This window comes from Mercurialis annua, linkage group LG2 (genome assembly GCF_937616625.2).
Source record: "Mercurialis annua linkage group LG2, ddMerAnnu1.2, whole genome shotgun sequence".
Lineage (NCBI taxonomy): Eukaryota > Viridiplantae > Streptophyta > Magnoliopsida > Malpighiales > Euphorbiaceae > Mercurialis > Mercurialis annua.
In genome coordinates, this window is record NC_065571.1 from 52,481,959 (window position 1) to 52,509,697 (window position 27,739).

General features: G+C 32.3%; 3 protein-coding genes across 8 annotated transcripts; all 3 read right to left on the reverse strand.

The window, feature by feature from the left end:
• Window positions 1-3,516: 3,516 nt before the first annotated feature.
• Window positions 3,517-7,174, reverse strand: LOC126668712 (uncharacterized). Its single transcript, XM_050361895.2, has 11 exons — window positions 6,997-7,174; window positions 6,478-6,698; window positions 5,575-5,751; window positions 5,288-5,347; window positions 5,037-5,145; window positions 4,712-4,897; window positions 4,561-4,626; window positions 4,397-4,453; window positions 4,116-4,301; window positions 3,930-4,004; window positions 3,517-3,740 (listed from the first exon to the last, which is right to left on the reverse strand). Exons 1-6 carry the CDS (start codon window positions 7,109-7,111, stop codon window positions 4,845-4,847), a joined length of 735 nt encoding a protein of 244 aa, XP_050217852.2. The 5' UTR covers window positions 7,112-7,174; the 3' UTR covers window positions 3,517-3,740; window positions 3,930-4,004; window positions 4,116-4,301; window positions 4,397-4,453; window positions 4,561-4,626; window positions 4,712-4,844.
• A 5,033-nt stretch (window positions 7,175-12,207) lies between these two features.
• Window positions 12,208-18,514, reverse strand: LOC126667127 (uncharacterized). 6 transcript variants are annotated; one of them, XR_007638077.2, is made up of 12 exons: window positions 15,279-15,371; window positions 14,375-15,196; window positions 14,130-14,198; window positions 13,916-14,044; window positions 13,733-13,780; window positions 13,555-13,651; window positions 13,344-13,437; window positions 12,937-13,261; window positions 12,737-12,807; window positions 12,492-12,616; window positions 12,353-12,404; window positions 12,208-12,277 (listed from the first exon to the last, which is right to left on the reverse strand). XR_007638077.2 is itself a non-coding variant. In XM_056104472.1 (11 exons), exons 3-10 carry the CDS (start codon window positions 16,897-16,899, stop codon window positions 15,363-15,365), a joined length of 489 nt encoding a protein of 162 aa, XP_055960447.1. In that variant the 5' UTR covers window positions 16,900-16,959; window positions 17,102-17,172; window positions 17,280-18,514; the 3' UTR covers window positions 15,009-15,196; window positions 15,279-15,362. The 6 variants fall into 6 exon arrangements, 5 of the variants coding, with proteins under 5 accessions (XP_055960447.1, XP_055960449.1, XP_055960448.1 ...); XM_056104472.1 differs by lacking the exons at window positions 12,208-12,277; window positions 12,353-12,404; window positions 12,492-12,616; ... (5 more) ...; window positions 13,916-14,044; window positions 14,130-14,198 and adding exons at window positions 15,466-15,559; window positions 15,647-15,694; window positions 15,820-15,943; ... (4 more) ...; window positions 17,102-17,172; window positions 17,280-18,514 and having other exon boundaries at window positions 15,009-15,196; window positions 15,279-15,385; XM_056104474.1 differs by lacking the exons at window positions 12,208-12,277; window positions 12,353-12,404; window positions 12,492-12,616; ... (5 more) ...; window positions 13,916-14,044; window positions 14,130-14,198 and adding exons at window positions 15,466-15,559; window positions 15,647-15,694; window positions 15,820-15,943; ... (3 more) ...; window positions 17,102-17,172; window positions 17,280-18,513 and having other exon boundaries at window positions 15,009-15,196; window positions 15,279-15,385.
• Window positions 18,515-25,313: 6,799 nt separating this feature from the next.
• LOC126668714 (non-specific lipid transfer protein GPI-anchored 14-like) lies at window positions 25,314-26,996 on the reverse strand. Its single transcript, XM_050361896.2, has 2 exons — window positions 26,373-26,996; window positions 25,314-25,770 (listed from the first exon to the last, which is right to left on the reverse strand). The coding sequence occupies exons 1-2, from the start codon at window positions 26,704-26,706 to the stop codon at window positions 25,499-25,501; spliced, it is 606 nt and encodes a 201-aa protein (XP_050217853.1). The 5' UTR covers window positions 26,707-26,996; the 3' UTR covers window positions 25,314-25,498.
• Window positions 26,997-27,739: the final 743 nt, after the last annotated feature.

Genomic DNA, 27,739 nt, shown 5'->3' on the forward strand with positions numbered 1-27,739 from the left:
AGAGATTGGCAGTCCATAGCTGCAATTGCCACCTATTCATATATTGTCCATTCTACACCAAGAAATGAGTACATGCGAGTTAGAAATAAAAGGCCGTAACTGCACAAAAAAGAAGGATGGAAGTTGGGAAAAAATTGAATTTACCTAGAGTTAATCCTAATATACCAAACCCTAATCCTAACGCTATATATACTAAACCCTACATATACTAAACCCTAACCCTAAACCCTAAAATCCTAACCCTAACCCTAAATATACTAAGCCCTAACCCTAAATATACTAAACCCTATACCTTAATCTTAACCCTACATATACTAAACACTAACCATAAAGATACTAAACCCTATTCATAACCCTAACCCTAAACATACTAACCTTAAACCATAATCCTAACCCTTATAAGTATACTAAAACCCTATTCATAACCCTCTAAACCCTAGTTGTACACAAAATATAACTACAAAAATTTCATAATAATCATACAATTCAATAACGATAAAACCAAACTTTACAATTATAAATCAAAAATATATAATTGAAATTCAAAAAGAAGAAGAAAGAGCACTTATCTTTGTGTTTGTTCCTGACATGGAGATTAAAACCATTAACCAAACTACTTTAGTATATAGTAGACAATGTAAGATAATAACACATCCTACAAAATGAAGAAAAGTTTTTTTAGGCTGCCCGGATCCAGCTGAAAAACAGATAAGTCAATACTCAGTTTCGGTTAAGGCATAGAAAAAAACCGGGAAGTCCACCTACTGTCTCTGAGCAAAGGCGAGAAAGACATAAATGATCAATCTGAGAGTAAATTCACAAACTTAATAGCCTTGTTAGAATAAAAACAATGAGAACATGAAAGTTTATTTGGAGATTAAACATATATATACATACCTTTGATAGTTTAATCTTGTTCTCTGAACAATATCTTTGAAACCCCTGTTATAAAAGGGGTAAATACTGAGATCAAAAAGATTTCAAAATTAATGTAATGAGCAAATATAAAACACTAAACGTCAAATTCTATAAGAGAAACTGACGTTTCTAGTGTTTTTGTATTTTTTAATTTTTTGGGTAGTTATTGTTTATTTTATCAGTAAGTATATAAGTTACGTAGTTCTATAATCATGCAATTCCATAAAATGGAACTAAAATTATAGTTAGAATTATGTAATTCAGAATTAAGAAAAGGGGAAAAATACTTACATTCGTGCTTCTTATTTCTTAAAAATTGGAAATCAAAATTGACAATATCTACCTCTTGGTTGTCTGATACAGAACATAAAATTTGGTATCTGAACTGCAGCTGCTTCATATAGGTTCAAGGATTTGTTTCAAACTCAAATTTACTCGAGAAATCTGCATTTTAGAAACATATAAGCATTGGAAAATAAATTGAACAACATAAGTATGAATCTAGCAAGACTAATACTAACCTTTGCAAGAATATATGACCATCAAATAACAGTATGATAAGTCTGCTGTTTAAAGACTTGTAGTACCTGGAAGATGAAAAATAAATATAAAAAGAAAATTTCATAATGCCTGGATGCTGAACACTTCATAATGTGGCAAGAGGCACTCTTCGCAAAATTAAAAATATAAACTGAATTAAAAAACCTATCGAATAGAGTGCGGGCATTACATTTCCACCCAATCATTTGGCTAGCTACTTAAAATAGCATTTCAATACAGACAACAAAATACTTTCAAACCAAGCTACAGTTTAAAATAACAACTTTTGAAATCAAAGATAACAACAAGATGGAAGCAGAATAAGCTTGTCTTACCTTGGGATCGTCATGATCATTTAGGGATGGTTCAACGACAGCTTTATCTGACCAAGACTCAAAATGGTAATTCTGCTTCAGAAAGCACCCGTTGATCCGAAGGAAACAAGCTTCAAATCTGCATCTTCAATGAAATTAGTTGTAACAATTGAATGCAATACCTTTGCAACATCAAGAGATTGGCAGTCTATAGCTGCAATTGCCACCTATTCATATAGTGCCCATTCTACACCAAGAAAAGAGCGCATGCGAGTTAGAATCTGAGACAGCATATTCTTCTCTTTGAGGTCCCCATCATGACGTTGTATCCTCAGTTCAGTCTCTAGCTGCTGCTCACGTTCATGAAGACAGTCTCTTCCACTAATCGTCGTTGAAAGGCAGCTTCTATCAGTGAAGCTACCTCTTCTATTTTGCCTCTTCTCTCTTACCTCTTCTCTCCTCTAGCAATGCCTATAATATTTCTCTCTCTCACTGCTCTATTTCTTGAAGGATCATTTTGTTCTTCTTCCTTTGCTCAAGTTCAAAAGCATGCCTCTTCTGCTCAGCCTCTTCTCTTTTCTTCTGTTGCTGCAGCTTTCTTGATGAAAACTCTCGTTCCATTTCCAGTATGGAGTTCTTGTTCTTCCTTCCTCTTCTCGATAACTAATTTATGAGCAAGAAGTCTCTTACTATTTCCCTGTAAAAGAAGAAAATTACAGTCGGTCAAATGCAAAATCCAGATATCCAAACCAACAAAACTATATGATGAGAAGAAAAAGGCAGACATGCCATTCAAATTCCATTGGCTTTCAAAGAACACGTCTATAACTTCCAGTCATGGTGGTTATTGAGAATTCCCTGCAAAAAAAAGAAAAATGAGCAACTTCCAATAGGGTGGGGGAGAGAGAGAGGGAAAGAAACCTATTATCATTACATGTATAAGGATAGTGTTGGTTCAATACTTGATAATTAACATCGCAACTCTCAGCCACATTAATAGAAACCTGCTCAAAACAAATAAAATCATAATCATCAAAGCTCAAACATCATGGCGTGCTCTAATTCCTCTCGGAAGCAAGTTGAAACTCTGGCATTCTCTTTGGGACACCACCATTTGGGAGTTGTGGAAATGCAGAAACAAAAGGTTATACAATCATAAGTCATCGGAGGTCGAAGATGTTGTGTTTAGATGCTTAACTACGGCTGGGTTCTATGTCAAGTGTAATGATTCTAGCTTTTCTTATTCGGGTTTAGAATTTTATAGGAACCCGGATTGTATTCTTTTTCATTGATGTATCTCCGTTCTTGCCTCCTTCTTGAGTTGTAGCCTTTAGCGTGCCTTTTCTCAAAGGTCACTTTTGTGCGAAAGCTTAAGTTTCAGAGTTTTTTTAGCCACTTCTCGTGGCTCTTTAATACAAATTTATTCATAAAAAAAAAGAAGAAGATCAAAGACCACCTTGTGAATGTGAATATAATAGGACCCCTTATTTCCCTAGAACGTAATGCATTCTAAATTGAAAATTTCAGAGCAGTCAAACTCCTAAGCTTTGTACTTCCTGAACATAGAATAATTATAACAGTGAAATTTATGCACCTTGTTTGTACTGAGGTGTTGAGTCCAGCCCAACACTCTTTCCTGTTAAATAAAGACTTCAAGATGACTAACAAAAATGTCAGGACATTTTTCTCTTTTGTTGTTCCAAAAAACCCTTTTCCTAGAGAAAAGAATATAAATTACTAAAAAAAAACATGTTAGCTAATTCTGTAAGAACATTAATCTAACATATAAAAGACAAAATATTGTAGGCCCAACATAAAAAAAGCCGTGTAGAAAATGATAGAAGATAACTCACTACAGCCCTTTCAGTAGTCAGACAGCGAGGAAGTTACCTCAATGTCCATCGATATCACCACTTTCCTTGTAATACTCCTGCACCTTCCTCACTGCAGCTCTTTGTTTTTACAGATCTAAGTCAAGAAAAACTAATTCATTGTGCTGCTTTAGAAATGGAAGTAATATACCAATTGATACATATTCTCAATTTCAAATATTATAGAAATTTGTATCATATATGAGTAACAACTGCTCAGCTAGCATTTTAGAAAGGAAGCCTAATTGCTAGCATTTAGCTCCACAACATATAAAATGCAAACTACCTGTTAAATAAAGTAGCTGATGAACCCATTTCTTTCTAATGAATCTGCTAATCCCTTGATAGTAGCCAATATTTCCTGTGTAGCCAACATGGAAAGTGAGCCATGTTGGAGTAATGAAAATTGTAAACAAACATACACCACACACAAACACATAGACAACCAGATTGATCAAGGACAATAGCTTACCCTCTGACTTGACACTGCACGCTTATCCTTGGTGCCAGAAAAACCAAAAGATCTTGGATGTGCGACGATGGACAATGATTCAAAAACACCTTTTAAAGAAATGGGGTAGCCGTCATTGTCAAATACCATTCTATTTGAGACAACTTTGACATTCTTAGAAGACTTGTGAAGTTCCTGAATGAGGACCTGACAATTTACATAGTAAATAGCATTGGGACCAGCTCACAAGTGGTTGGAACTATAAGCAAGCTACTCCCATAAAGGCAAACTCAAAAACTTACCGCCTCTATGATATCTGCAAGCCCTGCTGAAAATACGAGAACATGAATGTCTCTCTCCTGCAAATTATAGCGACAAACAGATAGTTCACGTGATTAATACTTTTCAAACATGTCAACTGTAAGAAAATACAGTATAATTGAAAGCTTTGACAAAAATGGCAAACCTGGATATGGTTCAGAATTCTACTCCTTCGATGAGCTACAGACCGATACATTTGATGAAACAGCTCCTGCTTTCGAAATGTTGTGGAAAAAATAAGATGTTGAATCAAAAAAATGATTTAAAGTATTGTTTTTAAAATAAAAATGACAAACCTTTGGTTCTTCTTCCTTTATAGCTCTGCTTCAGAAGACATTTGTTGATTTGGAGGAAACAAGCTTTACATCTACATCTTCAAAGAAATAAGTTGTAATGTAACAATTGAAATTAGCTGTAACATCTGCATCTTCAAGCAAACCCATTTTCCAATCTCCACATATCTCCAAACAACTGGTAGATTCCTAGAGAACAAACCAGCAAAAACTTAATAATCCAACCAAATTTTAAAATTCTTAATTAAACAAATACTTAAATTCAAGCAACCTGATTTTTTAATCTGTGAGCACATAATGCACCTAAGAGCAGGATTAAACTATGCACCCCACTTATGGTGCCTCTTGCTTCGTATTCTTTTTTCAAGTCTTTGTTTAAAAAGAAATTCAATTAGAATGAATGCATTAATTTGACCATTAGCATCACAGGAGGTAGACTGAAAAATTGAGAAATCAAAAATCAAAGACTATTTAGCTATTTAGATATAAAATCTAAACAATTTGAGTTGCATGACTAAAATAAGAAGACTAGAAGGCATGTGGGTTATTATCATTAAAAAGATATGTGAAATTACTAACCTGTTTATAGCCATGCAACACCTGACAAAGTTCATTGTGTAGCTCCTTGCTCCTTATTTCCTGTGTTTATGTTTTATGTTAGAAGACATTTTAACTATAAATTCTAAAGCCAATTTAAAAACAAGCAAAGCCATTCTTACATGCCAACTTGCTATAGCTTTGCACATGAATACAAGTGAACTTAAAGCTCTCGAAAGATTTGCTTGGACCTCGAAGGGATCCCAAATACTCGAGTTTAGTTATTGATTCACCCTTGATGATGATAACTTCTGAAATCAAATTCATACCATTGCACATAGGCCTTGGAAAGCAACCTCCTTTTCAATATCATCACGAATCCTGCCATTCAAACATTTTCTGATCTCATGACACCATAGAACTTGGCACAAGAAAGCATCATCAGCGGAACATTGCAGCATTAGGCCCACTACTAAGACACTCAGCAAGCCTAGAGAGAAGACAACCTGAAATGTTGAATAAATTTCAAAGTCATGCCACTAGTACAACTGTATAAGAGAAACTGTCGTATGTAGTGTTGTTATTTTTTAATTTTCTAGATAGTTATTTTTTATTTTATCACCAAATATATAAAATATGTAGTTCTATAATAGTAATCATGCAATTCCATAAAATCGTAACTAAAATTATAATCAGAATTATGTAATTCAGAATTAAGAAAAGGGGAAAATTACTTATCACTGTGCTTCTTACTTCTTAAAAATTGGAAATCAAAATTGACATCTACTTCTTGGTTGCCTAATACAGAACATAAATCGTAGGATTGAATTGCAGCTGTTTCATATATGTGTCAAGGATTTGTTTCAAACTCAAATTTATTCTAGAAATATGCATTTAAAAAATGAACAAGTATTGAAAAATAAATTGAATAGAACATAAGTATGAATCTCGCAAGACTAATACTGAGCTAAGCAAGAGTATATGAGCATCAAATAAGAATCTAATAAGTCTGCTGTTTAAAGACATATACTGCCTAGAAGCTGAAAAATAAATATAAAATGAACATTTCATAATGCCTGGATGCTGAACACTTCATAATGTGGCAAGAAGCACTCTTTGCAAAATAGCATTTCAATACAGACATCAAAATACTTTACCAAGCTATGGTTTAAACTAACAACTTTTGAAATCAAAGAGAATAACAAGATGGAAGCAGAATAAGCTTGTCTTACCTTGAGATCATCATGATCAGTAAGGGATGATTTAACGACAGCTTTATCTGACCAAGACTCGGAAGGGCAGTTCTGCTTCAGATGACATTCGTTGATCCAGAGGAAAAAAAGCTTCACATCTGCATCTTCAATGAGATTAGCTGTAACAATTGAAATTAGCTGCATCTTCAAACAAACCCATTTTTCAATCTCCCACATATCTCCAAACAACTGGTAGATTCCTAGAAAACAAACCAGATAAAACTTAATAATCCCACCAAATTCTGAAATTCTTCATTGAAAAAATACTTAAATTCATGCAACCTAATTTTTCATTCTTTGTGAACACATAATGCTCCGAGCAGCTTGTGGAATTTTATAGCTTAAATTTTTATACGCCAATCTAAATATTAGGAGGACCTGGAAACAACAAACAACACTCATGCTCCAACAACATCCAAAAGAAGAATTAAAGAATTGAACAAAGTAAACAAACCAAAAGATCATGGCTATGTGATAATGGATAATGATCAAAAATACCTTCAAAAGAAATGAGGCGGCCGTCATTGTCAAATACCATTCTGCTTGAGACAACTTTGACATTTTTAGAAGACATGTGAACTTTCTTCCTGACAATTGACATAGTAAAATGCATAGACACCAGCTCACAAGAGGTTGGAACTATGAGCAAGCTATTCCCAGAAAGGCAATAACAAAAACTTACCTCCTCTATGATATTTACTGAAAATATGAGAACATGAATATCTCTCGCCTGAAAGATAAGAATAGAGGTTCAATGTTATTGGGGTATCGAAAACATTTTCCTATTAAGTATAGTCTCTGGAAACAAAAGTTGAGGTTTTGCAAGCTTGAAAATTGAAATGAGCTCAAGATGTTGAACAGTAAACAAATAGACTTACCTCAAAAAATTCGAATAGCTCAACAACACCATCCTCAAAAGGAACAGTGGACTATGTAAGAGACTCGCTAATTGCATCATATGTAAGGCCTTCCTCAAGAAGAAGACTATGGTTTTCCCCCCACCTGCCTTATGCAAAAACAAATGAAAGAATCATAAAGCACACAACATAGCTACCTATATCTAATGGAATGTTAATCTTGAGACACAAACCTTTACCGCTATGCTCGCCAAACTTCCTCATTCTTATTATCCATTTGCTGAAATTGAGTCTTTTAATGTCCGCAGAAATTACGTTAATCATGATTACAAGCAACAGATGCAAAGCTGTTTATAGACTAGAAGCCAAAAGCAGGATTATCCAATTGTGAGGCCTCTTGCTTCAGATTCTTTTTCAAATCTTTATTTAAAAAAATCCAGTTGAAAATGGATGCAGTAATCTGACCAAATCCAATTGAAAATGGATGCATTAATCTGACCATTAGCATTACAGGAGGTAGCTGCTGCTCACGTTCATGACATTGTCTCCTCAGTTCAGTCTCTAGCTGCTGCTCACTTGAAGGATCATTTTGTTTTTCTTCCTTTGCCCAAGTTAAAAAGCATGCCTCTTTTCTTTTGTTGCTACAGCCTCCTTCACGACTCCTCTCGTTCCATTTCCAGTAGTTGTCGTTGTTGTTCTTCCTTCCTCTTCTCAGTAATTTATTTACGAGAAAGAAGTCGCTTATGTTCCTTATCCACAATCTCCCCCAATCCAGCTAAAATTACCACCTAATTTTGATGATTTCTTAAAGACGAATTTTTTTGCAAGATGATCTTGGATTTCATCTGATCCGAGATCCAAAATACCAATTATATAAAACTCTTCACACGATCAACTGAGATATGATTTGGAAATTACTGTTGCTAAAACCATATTTATGAAGAAACTTAATTTTTTCATATTGCTCCACCATATAACGGAATCCTGGAAGGTCATATAACCATTAAACAAAAACAAGTAGAGACACAACACCCGATAACCAAAGGTCAAAAAAATAACTAAACTTCAAAGTACAGTAGAAACAAGCAAACCCATTTTTCAATCTCCCACATATCTCCAAACAGCTGGTATATTCCTAGAAAACAAAGCAGATAAAATTAATAATCCTACCAAATTCTGAAATTCTTAATTGAAAGAATACTTAAATTCAGGCAAAATGATTTTTACATCTTTGTGAGCACATAATGCTCTGAGCAGCTTGTGGAATTTTATAGTTTAAATTTTTATAGCCGATCTGATAAGATATTTACAACACAACCAACATGCATGATCCAACAACATCCAAAAGAAGAATTAAAGAATTGAAACAGAAACCAAAAGATCTTGGCTATGTGATAATGGATAATGATTCAAAAGTACCTTTAAAAGAAATGAGGCGCCCGTCATTATCAAATATCATTCTATTTAAGACAACTTTGACATTTTTAAAAGACCTGCGAAATTTCTGTCTGAGGACCTAACAATTGGCAAAGTAAAAATCACTAGAGGTTGGAAATATGAGCAAGCTATTCTCAGAAAGGCAATCTCAAAATCCTACCTCCTGTATGATATCTATTAAAAATATGAGAACATGAATGTCTCTCGCCTGAAAGATAAGAATAGAGGTTCAATGTTATTGGAGTCTCGGAAACATTTTCCTATCATTAAGTATAGTCTATGGAAACAAAAGTTTGAAAACTGAAATGAGCTTAATAACATAAAGATTTACCTCAAGAAATTCCAATAGCTCAAAAACACCATCCGTAAAAGTAATAGTGGACTTTGCAAGAGACTCGCTAGCTGCATTATACAAAAAAATGGAAGAATCATAAAGGACATAATATAGCTACCTATATCTGATGGAATGTTAATCGTGAGGCACAAACCTTTACCGTTGTGCTCGCCAAACTTCCTCTTTCCTATGATTTATTTGCTGAAATTGAGTCTTGTAATGTCTGCAGAAATTACGTTTATCATGATTACAAGCAACAGATGCAAAGCTGTTTGTAGACTAGAACGCAAAAGCAGGATTGAACTATGCACCCCAGCAGTGTTACCTCTTACTTCAGATTCTTTTTCAAGTCTTTGTTTTTTTTTTTTAAAATCCAATTGGAGTAGGATGCAGTAATATGAGCATTAGCATTACAGGAGATAAACTGAAAAATCAAAAATCAAAGAATTTTCAACTGTTTAGATATATGAGTTGCATGACAGAAATAAGACTAGAAGGCATGTGGGTAATTATCATAAAAAAGATAAGGGAAATTATGAACATGTTTATAGCCATGCAACACCTAACAAAGTTCATTGTGTAGCTCTTTGCTCCTTATTTCCTATATTTATGTGTTTAGTTAGAAGACATTTTAATTATAAATTCTAATGATAATTTAAAAACAAGCAAAGCCATGCTTACATGCCAACTTGGAATAGCTTCACACTTGAATAAAAGTGAATTTAAAGCTCTCGAAGAATTTGATCGGGCCTGAAAGAATCCCAATTACTCGAGTTTAGTTATTGATACCCCTAATGATGATTAATTCTGAAATCAAATCCATACCATTGTGCATAGGCCTTGGAAAGCATCCTCCGTTTCAATATCATCACGAATCCTGCCATTCAAACAGTTCCTAATGTGATGACTGATGACACCATAGAAAGCAAGCATTTTGCAGTTACATAAATGGACCAATACTTACATAGACAAAGCAATACACCATGATTGTATGAAATTCTCCATATGAGGTGATGCAATCTCAGGACGGAACCATGCAAGCCTCTCAAGTGTGATTGCACTATTTTCTATTAGTTATTTGTTGAGGTCCTATTTAGCAAATTATGTAATTATAAATTAAAAAACCAATTGCACATGCACTGCTGAACAACTATGCATGGGGTATATAAAACCACATGTAGTAGAAATACTAATGACACAGACAATTACCTCTGGATGTTGAAGGAATTATACTAAACTTGTTATAAGAGTCGTAACAATTGGAAAATTTCTTGACGAACCTATAATTATAAATAATTGATTTCAATAAATAAAAATAAATTCATAAGAGAATTCTTATAATTAAATCAGTATGTGTGTGTGTGTGTATAAAAGGAAAACAAATCTAGAGAAAATAGAAAGCTCGGCACATACCTTGACTGCTAATACTCCAGTAGCCCAACAAGCACTGTTTGCAACAAACATTTTTCTTGAGTTAGGTGTGCTATGTACTATGATCAACTGACATATGATTTGGAAATTACTATTTCCAAAACCAGATTTAAAAAGAAACCTATTTTTTCATATTGCTCCACCATATAACGGAATCCTGGAAGGTCATATAACCATTAAACAAAAACAAGTAGAGACACAACACCCAATAACCAAAGATAAAAAAAAAAACTAGATCTCAAAGTAGTAGATACAAGCAAACCCATATTTCAATCTCCCACATATCTCCAAATAGCTGGTAGATTCCTAGAAAACAAACCAGATAAAACTTAATAATCCTACCAAATTCTGAAATTCTTAATTGAAAGAATACTTAAATTTAAGCAACCTGATTTTTCAATCTTTGTAAAAACATAATCATTTGAGCAGCTTGTGGAATTTTGATAGCATTAATTTTTATACGCCGATCTGATAAGATTTTAGGAGGATCTGGAAATAACACAAACAACACTCATGATCCAATGCAAAAGAAGAATTAAAGAATTGAAACAGAAACCAAAAGATCTTGGCTCTGTGATAATGGATAATTTTTCAAAAGTACCTTTAAAAGAAATGAGGCGCCTGTCATTGTCAAATACCATTCTATTTGAGATAACATTGACATTTTTAAAAGACCTGCGAAGTTTCTGCCTAAGGACCTAACAATTGAAATAGTAAAAATCACAAGAGGTTGAAAATATGAGCAAGCTATTCCCATAAAGGCAATCTCAAAATCTTACCTCCTTCATGATATCTACTGAAAATATGAGAACATGAATGTCTCTCGCCTGAAAGATAAGAATAGAGGTTCAATGTTATTGGGGTGTCGGAAACATTTTCCTCTCATTAAGTATAGTCTATGGAAACAAAAGTTTGAAAACTGAAATGAGCTTAATATGCTGTTGAACAGTAACAAATAGATTTACCTCAAGAAATTCCAATAGCTCAAAAACACCATCCATAAAAGCAATAGTGGACTTTGCAAGAGACTCGCTAACTGCATTATACAAAAAAATGGAAGAATCATAAAGCACATAATATAGCTACCTATATCTAATGGATTGTTAATCGTGAGACACAAACCTTTACCGTTGTGGTCGCCAAACTTCCTCTTTCCTATTATTCATTTGCTGAAATTGAGTCTTGTAATTTCTGCAGAAATTACGTTGATCATGATTACAAGCAACATATGCAAAGCTGTTTATAGACTAGAACGCAAAAGCAGGATTGAACTATGCACCCCAGCAGTGTTACCTCTTACTTCAGATTCTTTTTCAAGTCTGTTTTTTTTTAAATCCAATTGGAATAGGATGCAGTAATCTGAGCATTAGCATTACACGAGATAAACTGAAAAATCAAAAAATCAAAAATCAAAGAATTTTCAGCTATTTAGATATATGAGTTGCATGACAGAAATAAGACTAGAAGGCATGTGGGTAATTATCATTAAAAAGATATGTGAAATTACGAACCTGTTTATAGCCATACAACACCTAACAAAGTCCATTGTGTAGCACTTTGCTCCTTATTTCCTATATTTATGTGTTATGTTAGAAGACATTTTAATTATAAATTCTAATCATAATTTAAAAACAAGCAAAACCATGCTCACATGCCAACTTGGAATAGCTTCACACTTGAATAAAAGTGAATTTAAAGCTCTCGAAGAATTTGATCGTGCCTGAAAGAATCCCAATTACTCGAGTTTAGCTATTGATACCCCTAATGAAGATTAATTCTGAAATCAAATTCATACCATTGTGCATAGGCCTTGGAAAGCATCCTCCGTTTCAATATCATCACGAATCCTGCCATTCAAACAGTTCCTGATGTGATGACTGATGACACCATAGAAAGCAAGCATTTTGCAGTTACATAAATGGACCAATACTTACATAGACAAAGCAATACACCATGATTGTATGAAATTCTCCATATGAGGTGATGCAATCTCAGGACAGAACCATGCAAGCCTCTCAAGTGTGATTGCACTATTTTCTATTAGTTATTTGTTGAGATCCTGTTTAGCAAATTATGTCATTATAAATTAAAAAACCAATTGCACATGCACTGCCGAACAACTATGCATGGGGTATATAAAACCACATGTAGTAGAAATACTAATGACACAGACAATTACCTCTGGATGTTGAAGGAATTATACTAAACTTGTTATAAGAGTCGTAACAATTGAAAAATTTCTTGACGAACCTATAATTATAAATAATTGATTTCAATAAATAAAAATAAATTCATAAGAGAATTCTTATAATTAAATCAGTATGTGTGTGTGTATAAAAGAAAAAAAAATCTAGAGAAAATAGAAAGCTTAGCACATACCTTGACTGCTAATACTCCAGTAGCCCAACAAGCATTGTTTGCAACAGACAGTTTTCTTGAGCTTAGGTGTGCTATGTGCTATGATCAACTGACATATGATTTGGAAATTACTGTCTGTAAAACCAAATTTAAAAAGAAACCTATTTTTTCATATTGCTCCACCATATAACGGAATCCTGAAAGGTCATATAACCATTAAACAAAAACAAGTAGAGACACAACACCCAATAACCAAAGATAAAAAAAAAAACTAGATCTCAAAGTAGTAGATACAAGCAAACCCATATTTCAATCTCCCACATATCTCCAAATAGCTGGTAGATTCCTAGAAAACAAACCAGATAAAACTTAATAATCCCACCAAATTCTGAAATTCTTAATTGAAAGAATACTTAAATTCAAGCAACCTGATTTTTCAATCTTTGTGAAAACATAATCATCTGAGCAGCTTGTGGAATTTTGATAGCATTAATTTTTATACGCCGATCTGATTAGGAGGATCTGGAAATAAAACAAACAACACTCATGATCCAACAACATCAAAAAGAAGAATTAAAGAATTGAAATAGAAAACAAAAGATCTTGGCTCTGTGATAATGGATAATGATTCAAAAGTACCTTTAAAAGAAATGAGGTGCCTGTCATTGTCAAATACCATTCTATTTGAGATAACTTTGACATTTTTAAAAGACCTGCGAAGTTTCTGCCTGAGGACCTAACAATTGACATAGTAAAAATCACAAGAGGTTGAAAATATGAGCAAGCTATTCCCAGAAAGGCAATCTCAAAATCTTACCTCCTCTATGATATCTACTGAAAATATGAGAACAGGAATGTCTCTCACCTGAAAGATAAGAATAGAGGTTCAATGTTATTGGGGTCTCAGAAACATTTTCCTCTCATTAAGTATAGTTTATGGAAACAAAAGTTTGAAAACTGAAATGAGCTTAATATGTTGAATAGTAACAAATAGATTTACCTCAAGAAATTTTCAGTAGCTCAAACACACCATCCGTAAAAGCAATAGTGGACTTTGCAAGAGACTCGCTAATTGCATCATATGTAAGGCCTCCCTCAAGAAGAAGATTATGGGTTTTCCCCCACCTCCCTTATATACAAAAAAAATGAAAGAATCATAAAGCACACAACATAGCTACCTGTATCTAATAGAATGTTAATCATGAGACACAAACCTTTACCGCTGTACTCGCCAAACTTCCTCGTTCCTATTATTCATTTGCTAAAATTGAGTCTTGCAATGTCTATAGAAATTACGTTTATCATGACTACAAGCAACAGATGCAAAACTATTTGTAGACTAGAACCCAAAAGCAGGATTAACTATGCACCCCCAATTTTGATGCCTCTTGCTTCAGATTCTTTTTCAAGTCTTTATTTTAAAAAAATATCTAATTGAAACTGGATGTAGTAATCTGACCATTAAACATTACAGGAGGTAGCCGCTGCTCAGGTTTATGAAATCCCATCATGGTGTTGTCTCCTCAGTTCAGTCTCTAGCTGTTGCTAACATTCATGAAGGACCATCTCTTCCACTAATCGTTGTTAAAAGGCAGCTTTCATCAGTGAAGCTCCCTCTTTTGTTTTGGCTCTTCTCGCTTACCTCTTCTCTCATCTAGCAATGCCTGTGATATTTATTTCTCTCTTTGCTCTATTTCTTGAAGGATCATTTGGTTTTTCTTCCTCTGCTCAAGTTCAAAAGCATGCCTCTTCTGCTCCGCCTCTTTTCTTCTGTTGCTACAGCCTCCTTGATGAGTCCTCTCATTCCATTTCCAGTAGTTGGCGTTGTTGTTCTACCTTCAACTTCTCAATAATTGATTTAAGAGCAAGAAGTCCCTTATGTACCTTATCCACAATCTCCCTTAATCCAGGTAAATATCACCTAATTTTGATGATTTCTTTATTGGAGGATATATCATGATCTTTGCTTTATTGAAGACGGTGCAAGATGATCTCGGATTTCATCCGATTCAATATCCAAAGTACCAATTATATGGCATTCTTCACATGATCAACTAAGATATGATTTGGAAAATACTGTTTCTAAAACCAAATTTAAGAAGAAACCTACTTTTTTCATATTGCTCCACAATCTAACGAAATCCTGGAAGGTCATATAACCATAAGTAGATACACAACACCCAATAACCAAAAATCAAAAAAATAACTAAATCTCTAAGTAGTAGATACAAGCAAACCCATTTTTCAATCTCCCACATATCTCCAAATAGCTGGTAGGTTCCTATAAAATAAACCAGATAAAACTTAATAATCCCGCCAAATTCTGAAATTCTTAATTGAAAGAATACTTAAATTCAAGCAACCTGATTTTTCAATCTTTGTGAACACATAATGCTCCGAGCAGCTTGTGGAATTTCATAGCATTATGGGCCAATCTGATAAGATATTTACAACTCAATATTAGGAGGACCTGGAAACAACACAAACAACACTAAGTACATAAACCAAAAGATCTTAGTTGTGTGATAATGAATAATGATTCAAGAATACCTTTAAAAGAAATGAGGGCGTCATTGTCAAATACCACTCTATTTGAGACAACTTTGACATTTTTAAAAGACCTGTGAAGTTTCAGCCTGAGGACCTAACGATGGCATAGTAAAAAATAAAAATCACAAGAGGTTGAAACTATGGGCAAGCTATTCCTAGAAAGGCAATCTCAAAAACTTACCTCCTCTATGATACCCGCTGAAAATATGAGAACATGAATGTCTCTCGCCTGAAAAATAAGAATAGAGATTCAATGTTATTGGGGTCTCGGATTCCTCTCATTATAGTCTATGGATACAAAAGTTAGAAATTTGAAATGAGCTCAATATGTTAAACAGTAACAAATATATTTACCTCAAGAAATTCCAATAGCTCAAAAACACCATCAGTAAAAGCAACAGTGGACTTTGCAAGAGACTCGCTGATTGCATTATATGTAAGGCCTCCCTCAAGAAGAAGATTATGGATTCTCCCCCACCTACCTTATACAAAAAAATGGAAGAATCATAACGCACACAACATAGCTTTATATCTAATAGAATGGTAATAGTGAGATACAAACCTTTACCGCTGTGCTTGCCAAACTTCCTCTTTCCTATTATTCATTTGCTGAAATTGAGTCTTGTAATGTCTGCAGAAATTACATTTATTGTGATTACAAGCAACAGATGCAAAGTTGTCTGTAGACTGGAACCCAAAAGCAGGATTAAACTATGCACCCCAACTGTGTTGCCTCTTGCTTCAGATTCTTTTTCAAGTCTTTGTTTTTTTATTTTTTTAAATCCAATTGGAACAGGATGCAATAATCTGAACATTAGCATTACAGGAGATAGACTGAGCAAAAAAATCTAAAAATCAAAGACTTTTCAGCTATTTAGATATTTGAGTTGCATGACAGAAATAAGACTAGAAGACATGTGGGTAATTATCATTAAAAAGATAAGTGAAATTACTAACCTGTTTATAGCCATGCAACACTTGACAAAGTTCACTGTGTAGCACTTTACTCCTGATTTCCTATGTTTATGTGTTATGTTAGAAGACATTTTAACCATAAATTCTAATGATAATTTGAAAACAAGCAAAGCCATGCTTAGATGCCAACTTGGAATAGCTTCGCACATGAATAAAAGTGAACTTAAAGCTCTCAAAGGATTTGCTCGGACCTAAAAGGATCCGAAATACTCGAGTTTAGTTATTGATTCACTCATAATGATGATAACTTCTGAAATCAAATTCATACCATTGCGCATAGGCCTTGGAAAGCATCCTCCTTTTTAATATCATCATGAATCCTGCCATTCAAATAGTTTCCGATGTGATGACTGATGACACCATAGAACTTGCCACAAGCAAGCATTCTGCGGTTACATAAACGGACCAATATTTACATAGACAAAGAAATATACCATGATTGCATGAAATTCTCCACATGAGGTGATGCAATCTCAGGACAGACCCATGCAAGCCTCCCAAGTGTGATTGCACTATTTTCTATTAGTTATTTGTTGAGGTCATGTTTACCAAATTATGCAATTGTAAATTAAAAAACCAATTGCACATGCACTGGTGAACAACTATGCATGTGGTATATAAAACCACATGTAGTGGAAATAATAATGACATAGACAATTACCTCTGGATATTGAAGGAATTATACTAAACTTGATATAAGAGTCACAACAATTGGAAAATCTCTTGACGAACCTATAATTATAAATAATTGATTTCAATAAATGAAATTATATATATATATATAGAGAGAGAGAGAGAAAAGAAAAAAATCTAGAGAAAATAAAAAGCTGAGCACATACCTTGACTGCTAATTCTCCAGTAGCCCAACAAGAACTATTTGCAACAGACAGTTTCCTTGAGCTTTGGTGTGCTATGTGATATACGTATATTAGGTAAATCTACAACCAACTAAATAAAAAGGAAACCATGAAAACAGGTTTACTAACTAGTTGCTTGGCTGTAACATCAAGAAATTCGGGCAATCGAGGGCGCAAATGTACACACACAACTGAGGAAGTATAAAGATATTCAAATAAAAAATCAAAAACTATTCAGTTGTTTAGATATGAAATCTAAGACTAATCATTCACCAATCACACAAAAAATGCTCAAAACTTACATGAAAATTGTACCAACAATCAAGCGCAATACCTACCTAGAACCCAATCAAATCAAACTACAAACCCAAAAAACTCAAAGCTCATAAAAAGATTCTCAGAATAACTGAAAATTCACAAACACGTAGCTAAAAAATAAAAAACACAACTAGGCACACAAACCCATTTAAAAGAGAAAAACAAAGCAAAAATTACTCACACAAATACACTCACAAAGAAGACACCTACAAACTAAAAGACAGACAAACACTAAGGAAAAAAATACACAAATCCACAAACACTAAGACACAAAAATACAAAAACGTTTCACACCCAAAATTACACAAAATCACAAAAGAAAGGACACAAAACCACATACACAAAACCTAGAACCCAAATCAAATCAAGCCGCAAAGCACACAAAAAAACTCTCAGAGAAACTAAAAATTCACAAACACATGTAGAAAAAAACAAAATCACGACTAGCCAGACAAATCCACTCACAAGAGAAACACAAAAACAAAAATTACTAACACGAACACATTCGCACTCAACATAAACACTGATTTTGCACAAAATCACAAATATTACTGACCTAAAGAAAGACACTCACAAAATCACAAACACTGAAACACAAAATACACTGAGAGAGATATAGACAAATATAAACACACATATAAAGAACATAGAAGCACTAACACAGGTATAAACGAACACAAACACGGAGAGAAACAGAGAACTAAAAAACTCAGAGAGAAAACAAAATCAAAATACGAAAACAGAGCAAACAAACACAGATATAGAGAAGAATCCATAAATATGAGCACAGAACTAGAGAAACACGAACAATCAGAGAGAAAACAAAATTTAAATAGAAAGCAAACAGAGACAGAGATAGAGAAAATAAATGAAATGAAATGGCGGGCATTGAGAAAAATAATGGTGGCGGGTTCGGTTCGGCTTATTTATAATCGTATACTAAAATCCTAATAAGAACTGGTTTTGGTTTGGATGTAACGGCTCTCTATAATTCCCAAACCATTTGGGAATCAAATTGCAACGTGGCGTATCCTTTCCGAAACAGAAAATAAATGACAGCTGTTGATTTTTTTAACCGAACAGTAAATAAATTTTGATTTTTTAACCCGCTCTTCTATAGTAGCCTTCAATTTTGATTTTGGTTTACAATTATTTTGTTTTAGATCCATTTAGGAATATAACTCATTATTTTGTTTTAGATCCATTTAGGAATATAACTCCCACGTGGCGTATTTTATTTTTTTGTCAAAAATAGCTTACTCTAATTGTTAGCGGGGGTTAGCGGGAGTTAATGTTAGACATTTTTTAAATAGACACACTGCCCATAACCTAACTAAAAATGAGCCAATCCATTTTTTATTTCTATATTGTTCTTTTTTTCATTTAAGAATTTCACTACATATTAATATAACCTCATAAAATAGGGGTGATGCTATCCAAGTGAAATCTATCCGGATAAAATGCTCTTTTTATTTATTTGATTATTTAACTAAAAATTATTACTAGTTTAACCTTTTATAATTTTGTTATTACTACCATTATTTTTTTAAAATTTTATTCACCTTAATATTTACTTTCAGTATTTTACATTTCTCAACAATTTATCTTTACTCTAACTAATTTTTATCTCTATTTATCTTCATTTACGTGAAATCTTAATTGTCTGTAAATGAAATATATATTATTACAAAAGCAAAATTTTAGTTACAAATCAAATGAAAGTTACCACGAAAAAAACAATTTTTATTGCCAAAGTATACAAACAAGAGACATTAAAAGTTCCTTAATTATTTTATTATACTAGCATCAGACTTATACGGTGCACGACATTTATTTTTATTTGATTTATGATAATATATCTATACAAATTTTATTAGAGAACAGTTTTCCTTACACGTTTAATATCTTTGAGATAATTTTATTACTATTACTTAAATATGTATGTGACAATTTTTCATATAATACATAATTAATGTTATTTTCATATTTATTTTTACCAAATTTTATTGAGCAAATTTTCTACAGTATCTTATTTTTAAACCTATTTACCACGCTGCCCGGATTTTGGACCCCTTTTCATCTCATACTTTTTTTATTTGTCAAAATGACATTGTTTATTTTTAAATTTCAAAAATACTTTTTTACATTTTATGTCTTTTTTGTAGATGTTTTTATTTTTTTGTATTTCTGGTGGTGTTTTTTTATAGTATTTTTATGATGCTTTTTAATGGTGTTTTTATAGTGTTTTTATGATATTTTTATGGTGTATTTTATGGGTTTTTTTAGTGTAAACATACCAACATTTGGTGTATTTATGATATATGTTTTTTAAGAACGACATAAATCAATTCATTGTGTACGAAAGTAGCATCAAAATAAGAGAGCAATTATATGAAGAAGAAAAAAAGAATAATTATACGATTAAGAGAACAATTGTATGAACAAGATAACAATGGATCTACAATAATCTGTGTATAAACGTCTAAACAATCACAAAAAATCTAAAAGGAACAAAAAGGACGATGACGAGGAAACCACTGAAAGAAAGACGACGACAATAAAATCACCGGAAGAAAGACGATGACGACGAAACCATCGAAAGAAAGACGATGATGATTAAACCACTGAAAGAAAGACGACGATGATGAAACCACCAGAAAAATGCTGATTTTTTATACTCGTTGATATAAGAAGCGGTGGCTTTCTAGAGAGTGATTAAAGAGAAGAAAAATTTCAGAGGAAGAAGATAAAAAAGAGAGAGAGGTGAACGTGTTTGTGGAAATGAGAAAAAAATGAAAAAAATAAGAAGGAAGCCCTAATTAAAAAATATCATTTATAAAATTATTTTATAAATATGGGTACCGAGGAAAATTAGCTAAACATGGGCAAAATTATTGTAGTTATTCTTTAAATGTACGGTAATTTATAAATAATTTCAATTTTATAACAAAAAATGTTTGTCAAAATTTTGGATGTAATTTTAATAAAATTTAAAAATCATGAATATTTATAATAAATTACTAAAGAAAATAATGTAATATTACTAAAATTAAAAAGGAAAATATTTATGAGAATGATTGAAAATTCATTAATATTTATGACCGTGTAATGGTTTCTTTTACGTAGTAATTATTTACCATTTCGAGTCACTAAAATTATAAAAGAAGATTTCCTTAATAATTTAAAATGAATTAAGTAAAACCAAAATACAAAGAAACAAAACCAAAATGCAAAAAAAAAAAAGAGCATAGACAGAGACAAGAACAGAGAAAACAAATGAAATGAAATGGCGGGTAAAGAAAAAAAAAATGGTGACGAGTTCGGTTCGGCTTACTTATAATCATACAATACAATCCTAATAAGAATTGGTTTTGGTTTGGATGTAACGGCTCACTATAATTCCCAAACCATTTGGGAATACAATTGCAACGTGGCGTATCTTTTTCAGAACAGGAAGTAAATGACAGCTGTTAATTTTTTTAACCGAACAGGAAATTGATTTTGATTTTTTAACCAGCTCTTGTATATGGCGTATCTTTTCCGAAATAGGAAACAATTAGTACTTGAATAAAGAGTTAAATGACAGCTGTTGATTTTTTTATTTTTAACAGAATGTCCTATTTGAATGTAACGGTTCACTAATAATCTTTTAATGCAAAATATGTATGAGAGATTGTTAGGTAGGCTCAGTCTACCGCATCATCTGTGAATTAACCTATCACATTATGACATGTCATTAAAATAGTGGTAATATCGCAATTTTGTTTATTATTTTTTTACACTTTTGAAAAGTAATATTACGATAGTGCCATTATTTTAATGACATGTTATAATGTGATAAGTTTAATCCATAGATGAAGTGGTGGACTGAGTCTGTCTAAAAAAATTTCAGTATATGTTATTTGAGAAAAAAAAAGGGCAATTATAAGAATTTTAAATTTTAATTTGAACAATATTGATATCTATCACTAAATTAAGTCATAGTTTTCACTATTTATAAAAATTCTAATGATGAATAAGATAAACCTAACTAAAAATGAGCCAATTTAATTTTTATTTCTATATTGCTCTTTTTTTCTTTTAAGAATTTCACTATATATCATAGAACCTCATAAAATTAGTATGAGAGTCTCTATCTTGACAAGTTCCCATTCAATGAAATATAATATATATGTTTTGTGTAAGTGATGATATTTAGTAACACATCATGGCTTTCCAAATAAATCCCTTATATATAATACTACTAAGGATATCTCATTCATGTTAGTTTTCTTTCGTCGAGCAATTATTTTACATTTTCGAAACACCAAGTCCTTTATATAATGTCATAAATAGCTCAATAAATATTTGGTGACAAAAAAAAATTAACTGAAGAATAAAATTGTTGGAATATGCCTAGAATTCTCATTCCTATTTGTATTAGGACTCTATTAATGAAGTGTTTGGGAGAAGGATAACTTTGTTATCATTGGCTAATTAGGAAATATAAATCTAATTAGGATTAATATTCCTAATGCCATATATAATATTTATTCACTATATATACACTACATTATTCACCTTTTAGAAGACACCAAAAACTGAACACACAATGTAGACATTAATGTGAATAAGGGGAAAAGGGGGTGTGTGTGATGTGAGGAATATAAGTTAATTCTTACCCTTTTGGGTACTTCTTGTAGAGAGAGAAACACTTTGTGGGTTTTTCTTCTAAGGGCATATTTACTAGAGATGTTCTCTATTTGGTGATTTTTCACCAATTTTGTACTCCTTTTGATGATTAGTGGATGGCTCGAATCTTTCGCCCGTGGATGTACGCTTTAAAGCAGAACCACGTAAATCTCTTGTGTTATTTATTATTTTGCTATATTATTGTTTGTTGATCAAATCCATAATTAAATACCTACCGAATGATTTCGATTCCGCTGCGCATACCAATCCGGTTAAGAACCGGTCACGGCAATTGGTACCAAAGATTCAACTTTCGGTATCAATATTACAACAATTGGTATCGGAGCCAATTTGGTTTTCAGATTTAATTATAGGTTATGATTATTATGGCAAAATTATTATTTGGAGGATTTCGCAAGACGAAATTATTTGACACAAGAAGATTATTTGGAGATAGAGAATCCACCAAATTTGGAAGTGCCGAAAGTCGTCAATTGAAGACAGACTTGGGTATTAAAATTCTTAAGGAAATTTTTGTGATGGAGATCAATATGCTACTTTAAACTACAAAGAAAAATGTATGACTTTTCTAAACACACAACTATTTGAGGATTTTATAGAGCCTTTGTAAGATGAATGATTGGGATAATCTCTTTATACTCTCATGAAATTCTATTAGTGATTTGAATTTAAAAAATTGCTTTTAAGAGTTTATTGAATGAAGAGTTTGTTTGGGCATAATCAGATTTTGATAAAATCATGATATTGCAAAAGAGATTTTGTTTTGATTAAGTAGCAATCTTATACACAAGATGGATTACAACGTTTGTAATTTGGAATGGCGTCACTATTGGATCACGCATAAGTCAATTTGTTTGGAGATAATTAGACGAGGACTGAATGCTAGCGGTTACAAGCGAATCAGGTTAGAGAACCAGTCTACGCTTAAAATTGCAGCATAATTATATTTTATCCGAAATTTATGCAGATTCAGGTTGTTCATATCACATTTGTGCCAATTTCGATTGATTTTCCGTCTATAATTGAGTTGATAGTGGAGTGTAGTTATAGGTAACGGTCAATACATGCAGAATTTTGGATTTTGGTTCAGTCAAGGGCAAGATGCATAGTGAGACAGTTAGAACAGTAATGAATGTTCAACATGATTTCTATATGCACATGTCTGATATTTCAAAATATAAAACTACGAGTTATATGGGTTATTTGGCGATGAAGTGAGATTGGATGTTGCACTTGTGATGTATGCTCATTGGGTTGGTCGACTTATGAAGATTAAGGGATATGCTACGACCTCAACATTTGTTTTTTGATTTAATCATTATAGGCTACTAATGACGTTTGTTTCTGGTATCAGTTTTAAGACCAACAAAATTCGAAGCTTCGTGAAATTTTGATTGATACACCCGAAGATAGTAAATCTTCAGTCATTTTGATTCCAGCAAGTTCAAGACTTCTTGAAGCTTGTATGGTCCTCCTCAAATAACCTCTTTTGGAATAAGTTCAGTTTGGACTTAAATGGAGAAGGTGGAGCACAACAGTAATCACAGTTTATTGGAGAATTCAAGTCAAGGTGGAGATTGTTGGAATATGCCTAGAATTCTAATTCCTATTTGTATTAGGACTCTATTAATGAAGTGTTTGGGAGAAGGATAACTTTGTTATCATTGGCTAATTAGGAAATATAAATCCAATTAGGATTAATATTCCTAATGCCATATATAATATTTATTCACTATATATACTCTACCTTATTCACCTTTTAGAAGACACCAAAAACTGAACACACAATGTAGACATTGATGTGAATAAGGGGAAAAGGGGGTGTGTGTGATGTGAGGAATATAAGTTAATTCTTACCCTTTTGGGTACTTCTTGTAGAGAGAGAAACAATTTGTGGGTTTTTCTTCTAAGGGCATATTTACTAGAGATGTTCTCTATTTGGTGATTTTTCACCAATTTTGTACTCTTTTTGATGATTAGTGGATGGCTCGAATCTTTCGCTCGTGGATGTACGCTTTAAAGCAGAACCACGTAAATCTCTTGTGTTATTTATTATTTTGCTATATTATTGTTTGTTGATCAAATCCATAATTAAATACCTACCGAATGGTTTCGATTCCGCTGCGCATACCAATCCGGTTAAGAACCGGTCACGGTAATTGGTACCAAAGATTCAACGATCGGTATCAATATTACAACAAAATTAACTACTATAATTCATGAAACATTTCATTTTTGTTGTTGAAAAAACTTCAATTTATCTTTGATTCTTGATTCAAGAAAAAATGAATTGCACTTGCGTTTTGTCGATAAATGTTAATCCATAAAAAAATGAGTTGGCTATTTATTGTATTTTACAAATTTAAAATAATATAAAAGAAGAAATGGATACCGTTAACGATAAAACTAAACCATTAAAGGCAGTCGAAGAGGATTTAAAAAAAAATTATAGATGACTAGGGTTCTTTTAAAGAAAATAGACTCAACACCAGTGAGTCATAATGTTAATCGGTCTCGCTAATAGAAATGCATTAATAAACCTCATTTCATGATAGGAAATAATACTCCCTCCATTCTTTTTTACTTATTCATCTATTGTTACTTTTAAAAAAAAATTAATCATTATCTTTAAATTCACGCCAACATAATAAATGGTTTTATAATTCAATTTACAAAACACTTATTAACTAATAGGGTTATATTAATATCTATATTTATATTTTAACATAAAAAACTTTTTTAATATGCATATATTTTGATTAGATGGACAAGTAAAAAACGGAAGGAGTATCAAATTAACTTACACGAAATTGATCCTGCTAAAATTAGTTTTTATTAATTAGTCTAATGAATTTATCTATTAGCCCAATTTTTTTGTCAATTAGCCCCTAAAACTATTTCTAAAAGTGATATATTTGATGTTATGGATAAAAAGCTAATAAGTGCAAGACATTAATGAATAAAACATTACTTTTACTATTAATTGTTCAGGCCATACAAGTCGGGGGCAAATTGATATTTAAGCCCATTAGATATTATTCAATAGTTGTGGAATTTCAAAGAGAAGTACTTAAATCAATACAAATAATTAGAAAAAGTAACCAAAATCATCCTCTAATTTATGAATCCATGCATAAATAAATCTATGCCATGGCATGCTAAAGTAGTACTAGGTAGTTGCAAATGGCAGCCTAATTAAGGAACATAAGGGCAGCAAAAGCCATTATTATTATCCCTCCCATGCATGATATTTTCTTGGTGGCGGCATTGTTGGTGGTGCTTGAAGCAGTTTTTGAACCAGTGTTTGATGTGGAATCAGTAGAGGTTGAAGATGATGATCCAGACGACGGAGTTGGCTGAGAATCTGTTGATGATGATGTGGTAGTTGTGGCAGTTGAATCTGATGTTCCTGCTTCTTTGAATATCTTTGCATTTGCTAAGTCTGCTGGAAGGTTCAGTATAGCTGCAATCCAAATATCACCAAAATTAAACTCGATGTCATTACTGTGTAACGCGGAAATGAAAATGCTTAAAATGTCGAACTGACGAAATGACACATTTTATAAAAGTAGTTTATAGATGTAGATTTTTTGAAGCATTTTATATTATAATAAAACACAAATTCAGTGCAATATAAAATTAAATAGCTTTAGTTTCAATTTTTCTTTTTATGCATATGGTATGGAAAGTTACTTTAAGCCTTTTACATCAAAACTAATCCCTACGCGCTTTCATAAGCAAGCAAAATAAAAGATTAAAAATTACTAAATTTTATATTATTTATATGCAATTGTCCACCATATGTTCTATGTAAATTCGCTCTATACAAAAAAAATTCTTATAGAAAAGTAGCTATAACTTTATGGTAATGAATATCATAATAGCGAAATGGAAAATATCAAAACAAAAAATGGAAAACGGCGAAAAAGACAAATAGCTAAACGATATGTTTTTGTACAAAAATAGAGTTTTTAGAAGAGTATTCACAAACGAAAAACAAAACGCTGAAATGCAGAACTCAAAAAGTTTACTTCCAACACAAGAAAAGTATTAAAAGAAAATTACAGGGGCAATCGGAGACTTTGGCATCAATATCGCAAGCAGAAGCCATTTGAAGAGCAAGAGTGGTATTCACAGGCAGACCCATAGAAGGATCAGTACTCTCTATGATAAGAACACACAAACACTTAGGTTTGTTAGCCTTCACTTTTTTAGTGTTCTGGCAGCATTCTGGTGTTGGTTTAGCAGCAGAACCACTCACGTAAGGGATGCAAGAAGCCAGATTAGTTAGTTGGTCTGCACAATCCTGCTCATCTTGCTGCAGTGTTGCATGACAACCCACAACTGAAAAAACTGCCACCATGCAAAACAATGCAATCTTTTTTGAATTTATTGCCATTTTTTTGTGAATTGTTGTGGTTATGTTCTTGAATTTGCCTTGTGGATGGGTTTATATATAGTTTTGAATTGCATGAATCTGAAGGTTGGTTCTTATCTTTTGATTTAATGGGTGTTTGGATACCATACCTGCTATTTAATCTCTCTTGAAAATCTGAATCATGCGTGCCAGTTATATTCATCAACTTAAAGTTACCCTACCTAGCTCTGTTAAATTCTTAAATGGCGGTCTTTTGAAAAGGAAGACATCTTTGCATGCTTTAAATTATCAATTAATTTGTAAATTTGTAGGAAAAAATGGAACTAATTAATCACGTACAAATATTCATTTTTTTTACTTTCATTATTTATAGTCTAGCCGTTTAAATACATTAATTTTGGCCTAATTTTGATAAGTACAGTTCAATTGTAGCGAGTTAAACGTAGATAAAAAAAGTTGTCTAACTTTTTCAATTTATTTTTCATTAATAACCAAATATAACTTTTTTCCAGTCTAAATATACTTATCTACATTATGTTACAATCAAAATAATTTAAAAGACTTGACATTTTGAAAAGACTTAATGGTAAAAAAAAGTCAAATCTTTACAAATTGTTGTAATTTAAATCAAACTTTTTAATTTTTATAATACTAACCAAATTGTATTTTTTTATTGCAATAATAGCCAAATTTGAAATCTTTTTTTGTTGCAAGTTTAGCCACCAATTTGGCTACTATTGCAACAATAAATATGCAACTTGGCTATTATTATAAAAAGGGTTAATTCCATAAAAAGTCACGACCTTTACACGAATTTTCATTTTAATCAGGACCTTTAAAAATTGCATATAAAACCACGACCTTTCATATTTTTTCAAATCTATCACCGACTATTTTTCCGGTGAATTTTACCTTTCATTTTTTTTTCAAATCTGCCGGATTATGGGTCAAAATCGAAAAAATTAAAAAGTCAGGACTTTGTGAAACTTTTATGAAAGATTTGGCCTTTTTACAATATTTGACCTTTTCTATATATGAAAAATTATTTTACTAA